This window comes from Calidris pugnax, unplaced genomic scaffold, assembly GCF_001431845.1.
Source record: "Calidris pugnax isolate Ruff unplaced genomic scaffold, ASM143184v1 scaffold19, whole genome shotgun sequence".
In the NCBI taxonomy this organism is placed as follows: Eukaryota; Metazoa; Chordata; class Aves; order Charadriiformes; family Scolopacidae; genus Calidris; species Calidris pugnax.
In genome coordinates, this window is record NW_015090775.1 from 3,792,863 (window position 1) to 3,809,121 (window position 16,259).

A 16,259-nucleotide genomic window follows, 5' to 3' on the forward strand; every position below is an offset into this window, starting at 1 on the left:
AGGACGAGGGGCAACGGGCACAAGTTGGAACAGAAGAGGTTCCACTCAAATATGAGGAGAAACTTCTTCACGGTGAGGGTGACAGAGCCCTGGGACAGGCTGCCCAGGGAGGGTGTGGAGTCCCCTTCCTTGGAGATTTTCAAGACCCCCCTGGATGCTCCTGAGTAACATGCTCTGACAAGCTCTAGGCAATCCTGCTTCAGCAGGGGAGTTGGACTAGATGCTCTCTATGGTCCCTTCCAACTCTAAAAATTCAGTGAAATTCAGTGAAAGTATAGCGTGAAAAGAACATACGTCTTTCAATGCATGTCATACAAAACTGATTAGCAACACCTTGCACAAATTGCTTTCAAACAATTTTATAAATTAAGGAGAAGAGACATCAGCAGCCATGATTCTTCTTATGCTAATTCGTTTATACAAGCACACTTACTTTAAAATAATTAATCACTAAATCCCATGAACATAATTAAAGAAACGAGAAGTTTAAAGCAGCCTCAGGAATTCCAAAACAAAGGCATTAGAAACAAATGTGCCATATATCCTCCTTAAAGGCCCATAGAAAGTATTTTAACAGAAAAACACCTGAGAAATGGCTAAAGGCTGTATGTGAAATCCAAGAAAACGAAAAAAGAAAACCAAAAGGGAAGCAATGACTGTTGAGTTGTGCCCACGCTCCTCTTGATTAAGAAGTAAATCATGAGCTTGACTGACAGAATTAAACTTTTAAATTTTAATTTGTGAGCATGTGTGTGTACACATGCTTGTATTTTGGGCAAAAAGCACTTCAGTAAGTGCTCCATCAGGTACTGCAGTAACCAGAAGGCAGGTAGTTGCCACAGCAGGCTGTCCCAGACGGCGTTAGATAGATGCCTCTGCTGCCTAAATACAAACTGGACAGACCAAGGTGCTACCCAGGGGGATCCAGAAAGCTACGTGGTGTGTGAGCTGCCTGGAGCAAGCCAATAAGAAACCCCACGTGTACAAAAGCACGTGGCTTTTTTCTTCTCATCTTACCCTTTCCTCCCCTCAAGCACCAAGGCTGCCCTGGGGAGGCAGGAGCCAAGAGCCGGGACGTGCTGCGCAGAGGGCAGCTGGCTCCATCCCTTCCCCAGCCTCCTGCTGTCCCCAAAGAATTAGGGGTCCCACCCCACACTGGTGGGGAGCAGGAGCCTCTGTGCCTCCCCTCCAGCCTACCCAGCTAAGAAGGAAAAAGCCTTGGAGAGGAACATAAGCAACTAAAAAGGAATAATTGCTCCACTTAGTCCGCAAGCAATGATGCAGAAGACACCTGGATTACAGGTGTTTTAATCAAATTTCTAACACAAATGTAGCTTTGTGTGTATACTTACATTTCCTGGCCTCAACCAAAATCCCTTAGCCACTAGCTTGTTACATAAAGAAATTTCTAATGTAAATGTAGTTTTGTGTGTATACTCACATTTCCTGGCCTCAACCAAATCCCTTAGCCACTAGCTTGTTACATAAAAGGGGAGGGTGGGAGTGGGAGGATGACAATATTTTCCAGGGAAAGTGGCTGCATGTGTTACTCACGCGGAACAGATGGGGCTCCTGCGAGGGACAAGGCAGGAGGAGAGGAGCCTGCCTGCTGCTCTGCCTGCAGCTCCCCTCGGGGAGCCTCTGGAGGGGAGCTGGGGGGTGAGGTGCTGCAGGAAAACAGGGTTTTCCTCTTTCTGCCTGCTGAGGCTCAGGGTAGACAGAACTCAGATGGCCTCGAACGCGTGCACACATCCCAGTGGTATTTCCAGACACAACGTGATGTTTAGAAACCTCAACATAACCAAGATCTGTTTATAATGGACTAACATCTCCTGAAATACAATACTGTAAATATCTGAAAATATAAACCAGCGTCATTTGAAAATACTAAATAGCACATGAAAATGTCTACTTCCTTATTTCTCCGGGCTAGCAGAACGATAGCATTCATGGAACGATGCCTCTTGTGCCAGGTTCAAACTGGAAGCGAATTTTAACTTATACCATATATACATATAATGTCTATATGAATAGCAAACCCTGAAATCAGTGGGCTGCAGCAGAAACACGAGTGGATGGGCACTGCCCACAGGAGAACTGCACTGAGGCAGCAGTGCCAGGTGGAACCGCGGCCACTCCGGGTGTCAGGCAGCAGCGTAGCACTGCCTCCATCCTTCAGCTCCCCTACACTCTGCCAGGGAGGAAGAATGGACAAAGAAGCAGCCTCACATCGATTTTGCCCAGAGGACTGACCAAGCAAGTGTCTCTGCATAGTTCACAATGGGTATCATCACATCAGGCTGCAGGAACGGGGGTATTTCTGCACCGTGCCTCATTGCTCAGGGCAGTCCTACAGGCTTTTACACCTCTGGTCCAGACGTAGACACTAAGTAAGTGTTCCTTAGGTTTCACAGAATCACAGAATCACAGAATCTTAGTGGTTGGAAGGGACCTCTGAGATCATCGAGTCCAACCACAAAAAAAAAAAAAAAACCAAACAAAAAAAACCCCACCAAACAAATACAAAACACACCACACCAAACGCCCACCAAAAACACCGCACCCACCAACTAAACCCCACACTCAACACCTCACCATAAACCAATAACCTTGGGCACTAGAGCAGGCCCTGAAGAGCCATGTCTATACGTTTCTTAAATCCCTCCAGGGATGGTGACTCCACCACCTCCCTGGGCAGGCTGTTCCAGCGCCTGACCACTCTCTCAGTAAAGTAGTTCTTTCTAATATCTAATCTAAATCTCCCCTGCCCCAACTTCAGACCATTTCCTCTGGTCTTGTCGTTCGTCCTTTGGGAGAAGAGGCCAACACCTGCCTCTCTACACCCTCCTTTCAGGGAGTTGGAGAGGGCAAGGAGGTCTCCCCTCAGCCTCCTCTTCTCCAAACTAAACATGCCCAGTTCCCTCAGCCTCTCCTCATAGGACTTGTTCTCCAGGCCCCTCCCCAGCTTGGTGGCTCTCAGAACAAACATGAACAAAAATGCTCATGCTTTCTCAGAGGTAGGATGTGGAACCACTCCATGGCTGGCTGTTCAACTCCTCCTGCGGATGGTGTGCCCCTCGCAAAACGTTTGCGTATTCACTGAGTGGGAGAGACACTGACTCTGCAGCCTGATGCCTGGAGTGGGAGGCAAAACACGTGGATGCCAGTTCGTTCTCCAGGGAAAGTTTAATTATTCTGCAAAGTGCATAAGACTCAGCAGGACCGACTGGCAACCGTCATCAAGGTGATCATAGCCCTGTCACGCTGATGGAAGTTATGAGTTCCTGCCCCTGTCAGCAGAGAACAGAAATGAACCCAGATTTCTTGGCATTCTGCTTCAACAACCCAAACCCTTAGTCTTGGATAAAATGAGGAGACAGGCATCAATTTTTTATCAGTTCCATGCGCCTAGGAGAAAGAAAAAATACTGGATCAATTCAACCTACAGGTGTGAATAATTTTAAGGGAAGCAAACCATATTCTTAGGCAAACGGCTAACTTGCCAAAAATATTTAATTACACTGTCCAGGTATCTTAGTTGTTATACAGAAATCTGTGACCTTAAAAAATTATGCTAATGCATTGCTATATTGCTTTCTTTATAGCACATGCTTTGCTTCAAGATAGTTATCAATCTTATGTATTTCAGTGCAGTGCCATGAAAAACATAGTGACATGTTGCTGAGAGCAATCTCTAATTTGCAGAAATCAAGAATTATTTTTTTTTTCTCCTTATGTCCTTTGGAACCACTCGGGAAGTTTCATCAAAACACTTTGCTAATAGTGTATCAAAAAAGTATTCATAAGTTAGAATATTGGAAAGTTAGTACCAAATTTCTAATGCAGAACTACCTGGAGAATTCATTAGAGAGACTCTGACCTTGGAAGTTAACAAAATCAAGGCTAGGCCAGCAGGATAAAAGAGCATTTTAAGACACGAGGCTGATAAATTGTAACAGGTTCAGGATCCTCATGCCAGGCTTTCCCCATCTGTGTGTAAAAAGATGTGTAGCCACATCCTCATGGTAACCAAAAACCTCTTGGCTGCTGTATCCCAGCATTCTGGTTCAAGGCAGCTGCAGATTTAGCAGATGATTTTACCCTGTCTGATCGTTTAATGCCTGCAAGTCAGAGCTCTGGACATTTGTCCCAGCTCTCTTGGTAAAGGGATGCTCAAGATTTTCCGTAACACATTGAACACCTTTCTTCTTCTTTTTGAACCGTATTAGATCCTCGAGACTTTGCAATGAAAATTCGCTTTTAGTCAAATCCTAATTTTACATTCCTGTTCCATTCCTCTGTCAGAAGGGGAGGATTTTTAAGAAGCTTAGCTAGCACTCTTATAAGGTTATTTTTAATTTATAGTCAGGGAAGCATTTACTTGAAACTTATCATATATAACAACTGTCATTAAATTACCAAACATGGAGAATACTAATAACGTTATCATATATATATAATGTATAATATATACATTAAAAAATGTATATATCATATATCTATAATGCACACATAGAAAATAAATTGTTACCATAGTTTCAAGCATTCAACTGGCTTTTCACACAGATATCAAGAAAATAAAAACACAAGGCTGAAATGTGCACTGATAATCCAATAATGTTTCTTCAAGCATTTATGTTTCACTTTCAGAAAACAAAACTCTGGGGTATCAACCTAATGATGGAAATGGGAGCTCTATACATTTTCTAGAGGCAATTTTCCAAAGGTAGGCACTCAATTGCACATGCAAATTGGGTGCACGTAATGCCTGACAGGTTACTGCATATGCACATACAAAGCAAATCAAAATATTCCCAGCCATTTGACTGCCATCGACTTACCACACAGACAATGACAGCATCATCACATCAGCATTCCCCTGGCTGGTTAGAATATGCAGACTAGGTGCACACAGATTAGAAATGTACAGTGGGAAACCTCATCTTTAGCGTTTACTTGTCAATCTCAACTTATTTTTTTTTCATTACTTGAAAATAAATAACGAAAACCAGCAAGATTTTCTAAAAGAAATACTTAGCAGCACAGTACAGGATTGGCTTTTGTCTCTCAGTGAGCCAGTTACCAGAAACACACGGTGGTTGTGTGAGGTACAATAAAGCACTGAACACAAAACAGCAGGAAAAGTAATTTGCAAGCTTGTATACATACCCAAAACATCTGGATAGGGAGAGCATTAATGAAGCAAAGAATGGAAAAAGCCAAGACAATCAGGTTCTTGTACAAAGCATACAGCATGAGGTAAGGTTATAAACAAGTATAACATACACAGAAGCAACAAGAAAAAGGTTTGGGTCATTTTGACAAAGAAATGCAGCAAAAGCACAAAGCTGGTTCAGCAGTTTCTGCAAATGGCATACGTACATACAGAAATTTAATTAAGCCAATTGGGACTGATTTTCAGGTGAATGAGATTTAACCATGTACTCTACCTTCTTGGAGAGAAAAGTCTTTTCAAATTATAGGTTTCTTCTAGGCTTGTAAAGAAATGAATCAATTGCCCTTTCCTTAAATTTAGTTCTAGCATTTCACATATTAAACACATAATGAGCAAACATTTCTCCTTACATACAAAACAAGCTTTCATACAGGAGAGGAATAAGACTGTACTGCCTTTCTAAATCTTTACGAGCCAGATGCTATGTGTATAAAATTCTCAGATACATTAATTTTACACTAGAATATTCAGTGGTAGCATGGGTTTCCAATGAGTCAAATCCCAAGTAAATTTTTAACTGATTTCTTTACAGAAACAAATTTCCAGTAGATAGGGGTGTGTGTGTAGCATTAAGCCTATTGAGACTTCCCTATAATCCTGTAAATCCATGTGTGTTTGTGTAGCATTAAGCTCATTGAGACTTCCCTATAATCCTGTAAATCCAGTTTCTCATGGCAATTCCTACTCCTATTTCATATTGTTTGTCTATGCTTCCTTGAAATTATTTGTGGGTTATCTACTAAATCGATTCCAAATAATGGCGCTCACCTCAGTGTTTACTGTGCTATGAACAATTATAAACAATATTCAACAAAATTCAGCCACCAGAACAGGCTGCCCAGGGAGGGGGTTGAGTCACCGTCCCTGAATGTGTTTAAGAGTCGTTCAGATGTGGTGTTGGGGGATATGGGGTAGGGGAGGACTTTGGAGAGTGGGGTTGATGGTTGGACTCGATGATCCCAAGGGTCTCTTCCAACCTGAATGATTCTATCTCCTGTGACCATACATAATACATCACACCTATGTTAGGTGATAAGGTAAGAGTTGTTCTCAAAAAGCCATTCACTTATTTCCCCCCAAAAAAAGTATTTGGTATTAAAATATCAAGAACAATTACCTTTGTACTGTATTAACTCATTGATGGAACATTTATTAAAACAATAGAATCATAGAATCATAGAATTGTCTAGGTTGGAAGGGACCTTAAAGATCATCTAGTCCAACCATCAACCTAACTCTGACAAAAAAATAAATAAGAAACAGGAAACAAAAACTACTAAACCATATTTCTGAGGACCATGTCTACCTGTCTTTTGAACACCTCCAGGGATGGTGCCTCAACCACTTCCCTGGGCAGCCCATTCCAATGCTTGATAACCCTTTCGGTGAAGAAATGTTTCCTAATCTACAATCTAAACCTCCCGTAGTACAACTTGAGGCCATTTCCCCTTGTCCTATCTCCTGTGACCTGGGAGACGAGACCGACCCCCGCTTCTCTACACCCCCCCTTCAGGGAGTTTTAGAGCATGAGAAGGTCTCCCCTCAGTCTCCTCTTCTCCAGGCTGAACACCCCCAGCTCCCTCAGCCTCTCCTCATCAGACTTACTCTCCAGACCCCTCACCAGCTCCGTTGCCCCTTCTCTGGACCCGCTCCAGCACCTCAATATCTTTTTTGTGGGAAGGGGCCCAAAACTGGACACAGATATTTACATAAAAAAACACAATGTATTTTCAAAAGTCTAAGAAATAGCCTTCTCTGCTGCAGTTACCACTGCTGCTCAGAAATGGAGCCCAGCTGAGGGACACATCAGCAGCTTGACTGTCTCGCTGCATGAGGCACCACTGGGCAAAGGTGGGTGAGTAAATGAAGAGCTTCCCATGGAACCTGGAAGCAGGGGGAGGGGATTTAGATTAACACAAAGCAGTTCTGGGGAGCTGTATTTGCTATGATAAAAAGATGTTTTTAAAATGATAGCAGATGTAGAAAGGAACACATAGGTCTCAGTAGACACACCGCTGGCTCTTGAAGGAGGAGAGAGACAGACAGCAACTCTTCTCCCCCGTGTCCCACAGCTGGGAGACCCATTCAGAGAAAAACAAAACAAACCAAAATAAACCCTGTTTTTCATTACCAAGACCAAATTTTATTGCAATAAATACCATTTTTAAAGATCTAGATGAGAACTAAGTCACTCTAGATAGTCTGGACAAAACCACCTAAAAACTCACAAATTTAGTGTTTGCTGAAATTATCTTTTTTCCAATGATTTGGAGAAAAGGTCCTATATTCTTATCTTATACAAAGGAAAACACAGGTAGAGAAAGAATTCACTTCCCAGGACCCAGCAGCAGATACTGGAAAAGAACAAAAGCAACCCGAGTCCCAACTCAATGGTTTATCTAAGACTGAAACTTGTATTAGAAGAGAGTATTATTTGGTGGCAAAACTAATACTAATAAAGTAGGAAATGCCAAGTTAGGTCGCCTAAATCAAATCTTTTGTGGTCTATATTGTAAGCCAGCATGCTCAGGAACATATGTTATAAGGGTGTTTCTGTAGGGCTGCTGTCTCAATCAGTACAGGACTCCACACACCCTCCAGTGACAGGCAGGTATTGAATCATTTACTTTCTCTTCACTGTCAAACGTGTGTTCCATGTCTCATTTAGAGCACATTGTTCTAATCTTTCTCTGAAAACAGAATTAATAAATTGTTTGTGGGCTATTTTATGGATCTTACTGTGGCAGTATTTCACTGATGCAATGAAATGAATTTTCACATTGCAAAAGCCGGGGTAGGTGAGAAGCTGGAATTATTTGTATCTTCCAGGTAGAAAATTGAATCACAAAGAATAATCACAAGTTATCACTGAATTGTGGGCGTTCAATTTCAGAAATGTAGTGCCTGATTCTTCAGAGTAATTACCGTAGTGTCATGGTTTTGGCTGGGATGGAGTTGACTTTCTTACTAGCAGCTGGGGTAGTGCTATGTTTTGGGTTTGGGATGGGGATACTGTTGATAGCCCCACTGGTGGCTTTGGTTGTTGCTGGGCGCTCAAGGCCTTATCTGCTCTCACACTGTCCCACCAGCGAGTAGGCTGGTGGGAGAGAGAGGGGCACAACAAGCTGGGAGGACACACAGCTGGGACAGCTGACCCCAACTGAGCATAGATATACTCCATACCATATGACATCATGCTCAGTATATAAAGCTGAGAGGAAGATAGAAGTGGGGGTCATTTGGAGTTATGGCATTTGTCTTCCCAAGTAGAATCACAGAATCTTCATGGTTGGAAGGGACCTTTGAGATCATCGAGTCCAACCATATAAAAAAAAAAATACAACGCAAAAAAACGAACAACCAAACACAAAACAAAACACCCAACCTACAAAAAAAAAAAAATACAACGCAAAAAAATGAACAACCAAACACAAAACAAAACATTCAACTCAACAATCTCAGGCACTAGAGCATGCCCTGAAGTGCCACGTCTACATGTTTCTTAAATCCCTCCAGGGATGGTGACTCCACCACCTCCCTGGGCAGGCCCTTCCAGTGCCTGACCACCCTCTCAGGAAAGTCATTCTTCCTCAGATCTCTTCCTTCAGACCATTTCCTCTGCTCCTGTCATGATTCCCTTGGGAGAAGAGGCCAACCCCCACCTCTCGACACCCTTCTTTCAGGGAGCTGGAGAGGACAAGGAGGTCTCCCCTCAGCCTCCTCTTCTCCAAACTCAACATGCCCAGTTCCCTCAGCCTCTCCTCGTGTGACTTGTTCTCCAGACCCCTCCCCAGCTTGGTGGCTCTCCTCTGGAGATGCTCCAGCACTTAGTTTCTGGCCCGGCTCAGCCTGCGCTCTCTCCCTCCCAACAGAAGCCAGGAGCCATTACATGTGGGGGAGCCCTGCTTTCCTGGAGATGCCTGAGCACCTGCCTGCCCATGGGAAGCACCAAATGAATTCCTTATTCTGCTTCACTTGTGCGTGTGGCTTTTGCTCTGCCTATTAAACTGTCTTTATCTCAGCAACCCGTGAGTTTTCGCACTTTTCCGATTCTCTCCCAAGTCCCACCAGGGTGGAGTGAGCGAGCAGCTGCGTGGTCCTACCTGTCAGCTGATGTTAAACCACAACATTACATTCAAGCTAGAAAAATGGACCCATCCTACAGGAAATCCCGATTTCTGGGGATTCTTTCTTCCAAAATGGAACATAACCTTGAAGTCTCTTTTAGAAGTCAGTACTAAGGCTTGGGACATTCTGTACTGTCTTTATGTCATATCAGTACTGATGTGAGAGAAGGGAAAAATTCTTTGAGCTAGGCTGGACATTAAAAGAATAGCTCCCCAGTTAAATGGCTACAAAGAGGAGAGCCTAAAATCAGAGGACTTCTGAAGAATGATGAGCAACGAAGCTGGTATTTCACAAGGCACCCAACAGTAGCTCCATTAGTCCATAAAGTACTGTCTGGTTTCCATCTGCATTTTCCAAATCAGTGCAGTGCTAGGCAATGTGGGGATTTTGACGACACACATTATTGTTTGACAGGTTCAAAGCCCAAACCTTAGTTTCAGCCACAATACTCAGTACCTCTACAAGACACGCTTGAGGAAAACACTATTGCATGGGGCACTGCCTGCTCTGTACTACCCTGGTGAGCTTCACAGGGTGCCCTCTCCGGTGCTGAGCCCTCAGTGGTGCCAGGGGGCTACTGGTTGGCCCTGGGTGAGGTGTGCAGGCTGTGGTTCAGAAGAGAGGCTCATGGAGTGTGATGGTGCAGCGCTGGAGCTTCCGGGCCACCGAGGCCTACGCAGCAGACCCACCTCTCCCGGGGCTAACACTTGTCAACAGAGAATCAACTTCTGCTGAACCAACAGGCTTAAGACTGAAATTCAAATCCCTGTTCCAAACCAGATACAGTAGAAGCTTGACTCTGCATGTCCTACACCCCAAGTGTGTTTTTTAATTACTGGGGGTAATTAAAACCTCCTCGGAGGGTAGAAGACGAGCGATGAAGGAGTTTACTCTTTATGATCAGGAATTCAAACCTGGATCCAAAAAATCTTTCCTGTTAAAAGTGATTGATGTACTGCCACAAAGAGTTCTGGTCAAAACACCGTTTCCTGTTCTGCTCCCCCCAAAGTCAAATTGAAAATGCCCTATTGTGCTTCTAGAGAACTGCATTTGCCCTTCTGAATTTTCCTGCCTCACATATTATACAAGTTTTATAGCAAGCAAAACAGCAATTCACTGAGCAATTCCAATTCCCCACCATTAGTTTGTACATTTTTCAAATAAACTAAGGCAGAGGAGTGGTGGAAAAGTAGTCTGCAAACACATACATGTCTGAATCACAGCATACATAACCTAAAGGTACTAAGAAGTTGCACAGTTAACCTTCTTACTATTACTTCCTAACCTTTATTTTGCACAACTCGAGTTTGTAAACCTAATAATATTCCTTTAATAGTATTTTCTGTTGACTTATAGAAAATTCATCAGACAAGCTGGCACTCATCTCTGCTACTTGACCAACTAAATACTCACAGCAGTGGTACGTTGTCATCTTCTTTGCAAACCACTGCTAGAAGAGGTCACCTACAGTGGGCTACAATGGTATTTTCTGATTCTGACTCTATCTGTACCTTGAGGCACATTGCAGGCAAGCAAGGGAACAGGCTGGAACACCCCTTGCACATTCTTTCTTTTGCCCTTGCACAAGGGTTTTCCCACTATCTTACAATAGCAGTTCCCTTTTTCTGACTCCAGGTTGTTTTATCCTATCATCTGATTTCCTCCCAACCCACTGCTACCACATCATTTCCCTCCCTGACTTCCTTCCTGGCTGGTTTTTATCCTCCCATGGTTGATCCCTTGTCTGGAGCACAGACCCTGGAAGTACTTCATCAGTGGGTTAAACCATTCCAGCTCCTACTCCAAAACTCCCACCTTTTCCATAACACATTTTCACTCCTTGCCTATCTCCCTTAGCCCAGCCTCATTCTCCTCCAGCTGAACATCTTCAAAGTAAACATCTTTTTACTCCATAGCGCAAAGCAAAGCAAAGTAGGGATTGAAACCTGAAAGATGAGCACCTTCCCGCTTTAGTTCTGTTTGGCTGCCCTGGTCCAGTCTGCTGGGGGCAGGTTCTGCTCAGCATCACTGCTGGACCTTGCCCAGGGAGAGCTGAGTCTTTAAGCAATTCATATGTAAAGCCTGGCATGTGTTAATAGCAGCTTCTAATACTTCGCTCAAGTTTTCTCATTAGTTTCATAAAAAAATGCCCAGAAACATGTAACTGAAATACCATTCAATTCACTACCAAATTTCAAAACCCTGACAGATTACTAGAAGTATGGGAGTATTACAGCTTCTAAAAGAAAAGTTTTTGAGAATATTTTAACATAGGTAAAATTAATTTTTGCCCTAACTTCATCTTTAAAATTACCTAGTTGCTCTAACTAATATTTCCCAATCAAAAAACCAAGGGAATCAAGATCTCTCAAAGGCTACTAAGAGAAATCCGCAGCCATGTCAAGACAGACATCTGGCTGGAGCATTCACCTGCAATCGAGGACATTTGAGTTTAAATTCCTCCTGTTTTGTACATGAGCAGGGACTCGAACTTGGGTGTCCCGTATCTTAACCGAGTGCCCTAACGTGAGTACCCAGACTCCTGGCAGGATTCATGGCAGCTACTCTTGGATATAATACAGTTGGAGCTGGAGCAAAGGCTGAGGTGAGTCCACGTGAGCTGAGACTCCAAAGTGACCACCTTTTCCTGTTTACTCTAAGGACACCTGGGGATGACAAGCTCCAGTTTACTGTATACGGTGACATTTAGTTACATCTGCCCAGCAAAATTTGTTTTTTCTTTCTGGCTAACAAATGTTTGTTTACTTATACAACTGCACAATGCTTCAAGACAAAAAGACTCACCTAAGAGGATAGATATGTGTGCTATGAACCTAGCTAGGCAGTTTTTAAAAAACATCTCCCGTTTTCCATCCTTCATTTTTTGCACCAACTTCAGCATTGGCTTAAACATACAAAACTCAGAAAACGTGTATCTCAATAATTTTTTTCAGGCCGAGTATCAGTAGCTCTCACTACTAGTAATCTTATCAAAGATAATGCATACTATCAATAATACCCATATAATTTCAGGCATTCTAAAACCATCACTTCTATTTAACCAGAAGAACATCTCCAGATTTTATTTACCTTATGGATGGCTACCTCTCCCCACTGAAGCAAACAGCAAAATATGAAAACTGAACATGAGCAGGATAAACCAAAATCAGGACTACATGAAGTTTATCTGGGAGTGATTTTAAAACAATTTCTAGTGCCAGGATTTCTGAATTATGGGAATCCTCATTTTCTCACAGCAGAGAGAAGGCTATTTTTAGCTTACAGATATGAACTGAGAGTAGCAGACTTTACAGCCAATTTGTAGATAGTAGCATTACAGGTACTTACCTAAGCTTGATCTCGTGTTAGATCGCTCTATTATCGCATGCTTACTGGGGTTGTTTAATACTGAGCGTTTGGCAAGCGAGATGTCTGCTGTGACTCGTGTAATTGATATACTGCAAAAAGAAAACACAGTAAAATACAAGAGAATGTTATTTATCTTGCAGGGATATGGGGAGAGACTCATTTAACACCAGAAGACGGCTAAGGCTACAGAGAAACAAGTACTCCTCAGCTGCACGGTATCACGGTATGCTTTGCACAGTGTGAACTGAAAAGAAACCTTCTCTAACTCATACTGTTGCAAGAATTACTGATAAGGCATCCCCCTTTCTGCACAGTACCAAAATGTAGTATGACCACTGGCTGCAAAGCTACACGTGTCTGGAGAGAGGGGAGGCAGGAGGAGGTCAGAGCCAAGCTGCAGAAGATGGGACTTCCCCGGCCTCATATGGTTAGACTTTGCACCGGTAACTTCAGTATGAATAGGCTGGTTGCTCCTCTCCCTAATTTTGATTAATTTGTTGAAAGCTACTGAACAACAACCAGGCTTATTTAAGCACACCTGTAAGATGTATAGGGTTATGGAGTGTTAACAGGTAAAGGTAAGGCTTAGCAGGGAAACTAGTACAGCCACATAACTCTTATTTTTACTGTTCCGTTTACTAGCCTACGTTTTTTAACAGAGTGCAAGAGTTACCTATAATTTTCCAGAAAGATCCAGCAATATGCTGTCCACCCAAAAATGTGGACTGCAACACAGAGAAGCAAGCAGATGAAAACTCTGAGCTGAGTATCTGGCAGGCTTGGTTTAGTGTTTATGAGCAAAGATGAGCCAAGAAAGAAGTGGTTACTTCCAGTTGTTTGCACTGACCTGCTACATAACCTTCTGCATATTCTTCTTCCTAGGAAAACAGTTAACTCGGTTTGTTTTGCTTTGCAGGGTCAAAATGCACCCTTTGGATAAATTCCCTTTCCGACTCTCTGGTCTAATGAGGTTTAGGGGTCACATTTTTCCAGTGCTGAAGGTTAATTCAGACTGATGATATGCCCCTGTTCTTCCTTGTATGAATTTACTTGCAATTTAAAAGGAGGAAATGGATTTGCTAAGGACGGGGAGGGCTCCTCTCTAGCAAGCACAGTCACACGCTGTTCATCTGAGATGTAACCAATGGGTCATTTCCCAATGAGCTCAACAAGTGGGTATTTTTATCTAAAACCCTACAAAATATAACAAAGCCAGCAGTTAATATGGAAAAAGAGAATTATTTGCACAATACTGATTAGTAACATCATTTTAGAAATTTAGGCATGATTTAACTTAAGCTAAAAACATGCCCAAAGATTGTGGTTTCTGGCACAGCTCCTCACAGATAACCCATAGTCTTAAAATTAAATCCATTATGTAATTTGAGGTACTCATTTTTATTTGCTAATTGGTGAACACCACAAACTTTTACCGCTTTTTGGGTTTTTTTTGTTTTGGATTTTTTTTTCTTTCCTAGCAGTCTTCCTTCCTACATGAAATAGAAAATAATTTTTCCCTTTTTCAAATGCAATTATGATATAGTAAACTAAGATAGATTTATCAGCCTAAAAATGCTATTTTTCATTTTAAGATCTTTAAGCATCTTTTTAAGGTCATTTTAATGTCTTTTGAGATATGCAGCACCAGGGAGAACAAGTCTGCTCTCAAAGCAAAGGGTATGGATGTTCATGTAATGAAACAATTTCCATGAGAGTGGAGTCAGCTTGGCAGCAGAGTGGCAGTGAAAGCAGGAGCATGAATCTCAGAATCTCCTGAACAAATTTGGTGAGGACCTTGAGTACCAATTCAGATTGCTGCTGAAGTTTGGGATGCTTCAAATCTGTTGTATTGAGAGTATTTATGGATTCACCCTGCCACAACTGGATCTACAACTGAAAATTAGATATGCTCTAAACCTTAAGACATAAAGACATAACAACTTTTTCTGCTTGCAACACTTACTATTTTGTTAACTTCCATTTCTGAAGGTATATATCTAAGATTTGACAACCCTGACTAATATAAAGATGGACTACTAAGTGGTTAGGTCTCAACATCATCATTCTGACTGAGAAAATCCAACAGCTTGAACCACAATGTCAAAGAGCCAAAGCTATTGACGGAAAACTTCAAGCTCCCTCTTGAAAGTTTGATAGAACCAGGACAGATAGTGATAAGGCATCCCCCTTTCTGCACAGTACCAAAATGTAGTATGACCACTGGCTGCAAAGCTACACGTGTCTGGAGAGAGGGGAGGCAGGAGGAGGTCAGAGCCAAGCTGCAGAAGATGGGACTTCCCCGGCCTCATATGGTTAGACTTTGCACCGGTAACTTCAGTATGAATAGGCTGGTTGCTCCTCTCCCTAATTTTGATTAATTTGTTGAAAGCTACTGAACAACAACCAGGCTTATTTAAGCACACCTGTAAGATGTATAGGGTTATGGAGTGTTAACAGGTAAAGGTAAGGCTTAGCAGGGAAACTAGTACAGCCACATAACTCTTATTTTTACTGTTCCGTTTACTAGCCTACGTTTTTTAACAGAGTGCAAGAGTTACCTATAATTTTCCAGAAAGATCCAGCAATATGCTGTCCACCCAAAAATGTGGACTGCAACACAGAGAAGCAAGCAGATGAAAACTCTGAGCTGAGTATCTGGCAGGCTTGGTTTAGTGTTTATGAGCAAAGATGAGCCAAGAAAGAAGTGGTTACTTCCAGTTGTTTGCACTGACCTGCTACATAACCTTCTGCATATTCTTCTTCCTAGGAAAACAGTTAACTCGGTTTGTTTTGCTTTGCAGGGTCAAAATGCACCCTTTGGATAAATTCCCTTTCCGACTCTCTGGTCTAATGAGGTTTAGGGGTCACATTTTTCCAGTGCTGAAGGTTAATTCAGACTGATGATATGCCCCTGTTCTTCCTTGTATGAATTTACTTGCAATTTAAAAGGAGGAAATGGATTTGCTAAGGACGGGGAGGGCTCCTCTCTAGCAAGCACAGTCACACGCTGTTCATCTGAGATGTAACCAATGGGTCATTTCCCAATGAGCTCAACACGTGGGTATTTTTATCTAAAACCCTACAAAATATAACAAAGCCAGCAGTTAATATGGAAAAAGAGAATTATTTGCACAATACTGATTAGTAACATCATTTTAGAAATTTAGGCATGATTTAACTTAAGCTAAAAACATGCCCAAAGATTGTGGTTTCTGGCACAGCTCCTCACAGATAACCCATAGTCTTAAAATTAAATCCATTATGTAATTTGAGGTACTCATTTTTATTTGCTAATTGGTGAACACCACAAACTTTTACCGCTTTTTGGGTTTTTTTTGTTTTGGATTTTTTTTTCTTTCCTAGCAGTCTTCCTTCCTACATGAAATAGAAAATAATTTTTCCCTTTTTCAAATGCAATTATGATATAGTAAACTAAGATAGATTTATCAGCCTAAAAATGCTATTTTTCATTTTAAGATCTTTAAGCATCTTTTTAAGGTCATTTTAATGTCTTTTGAGATATGCA

General features: G+C 42.1%; 1 protein-coding gene across 1 annotated transcript in view; it reads right to left on the minus strand.

Annotated features, from left to right (window-relative positions):
- The window catches only part of CACNB2 (calcium channel, voltage-dependent, beta 2 subunit), a 102,981-nt gene that overhangs the window by 17,042 nt on the left and 69,680 nt on the right, over positions 1-16,259 (minus strand). The window contains exon 9 of the mRNA XM_014946106.1: positions 12,713-12,822. Within this exon, the coding sequence (XP_014801592.1) occupies positions 12,713-12,822 (110 nt within the window). The remainder of the gene's footprint in view (positions 1-12,712; positions 12,823-16,259) is intronic.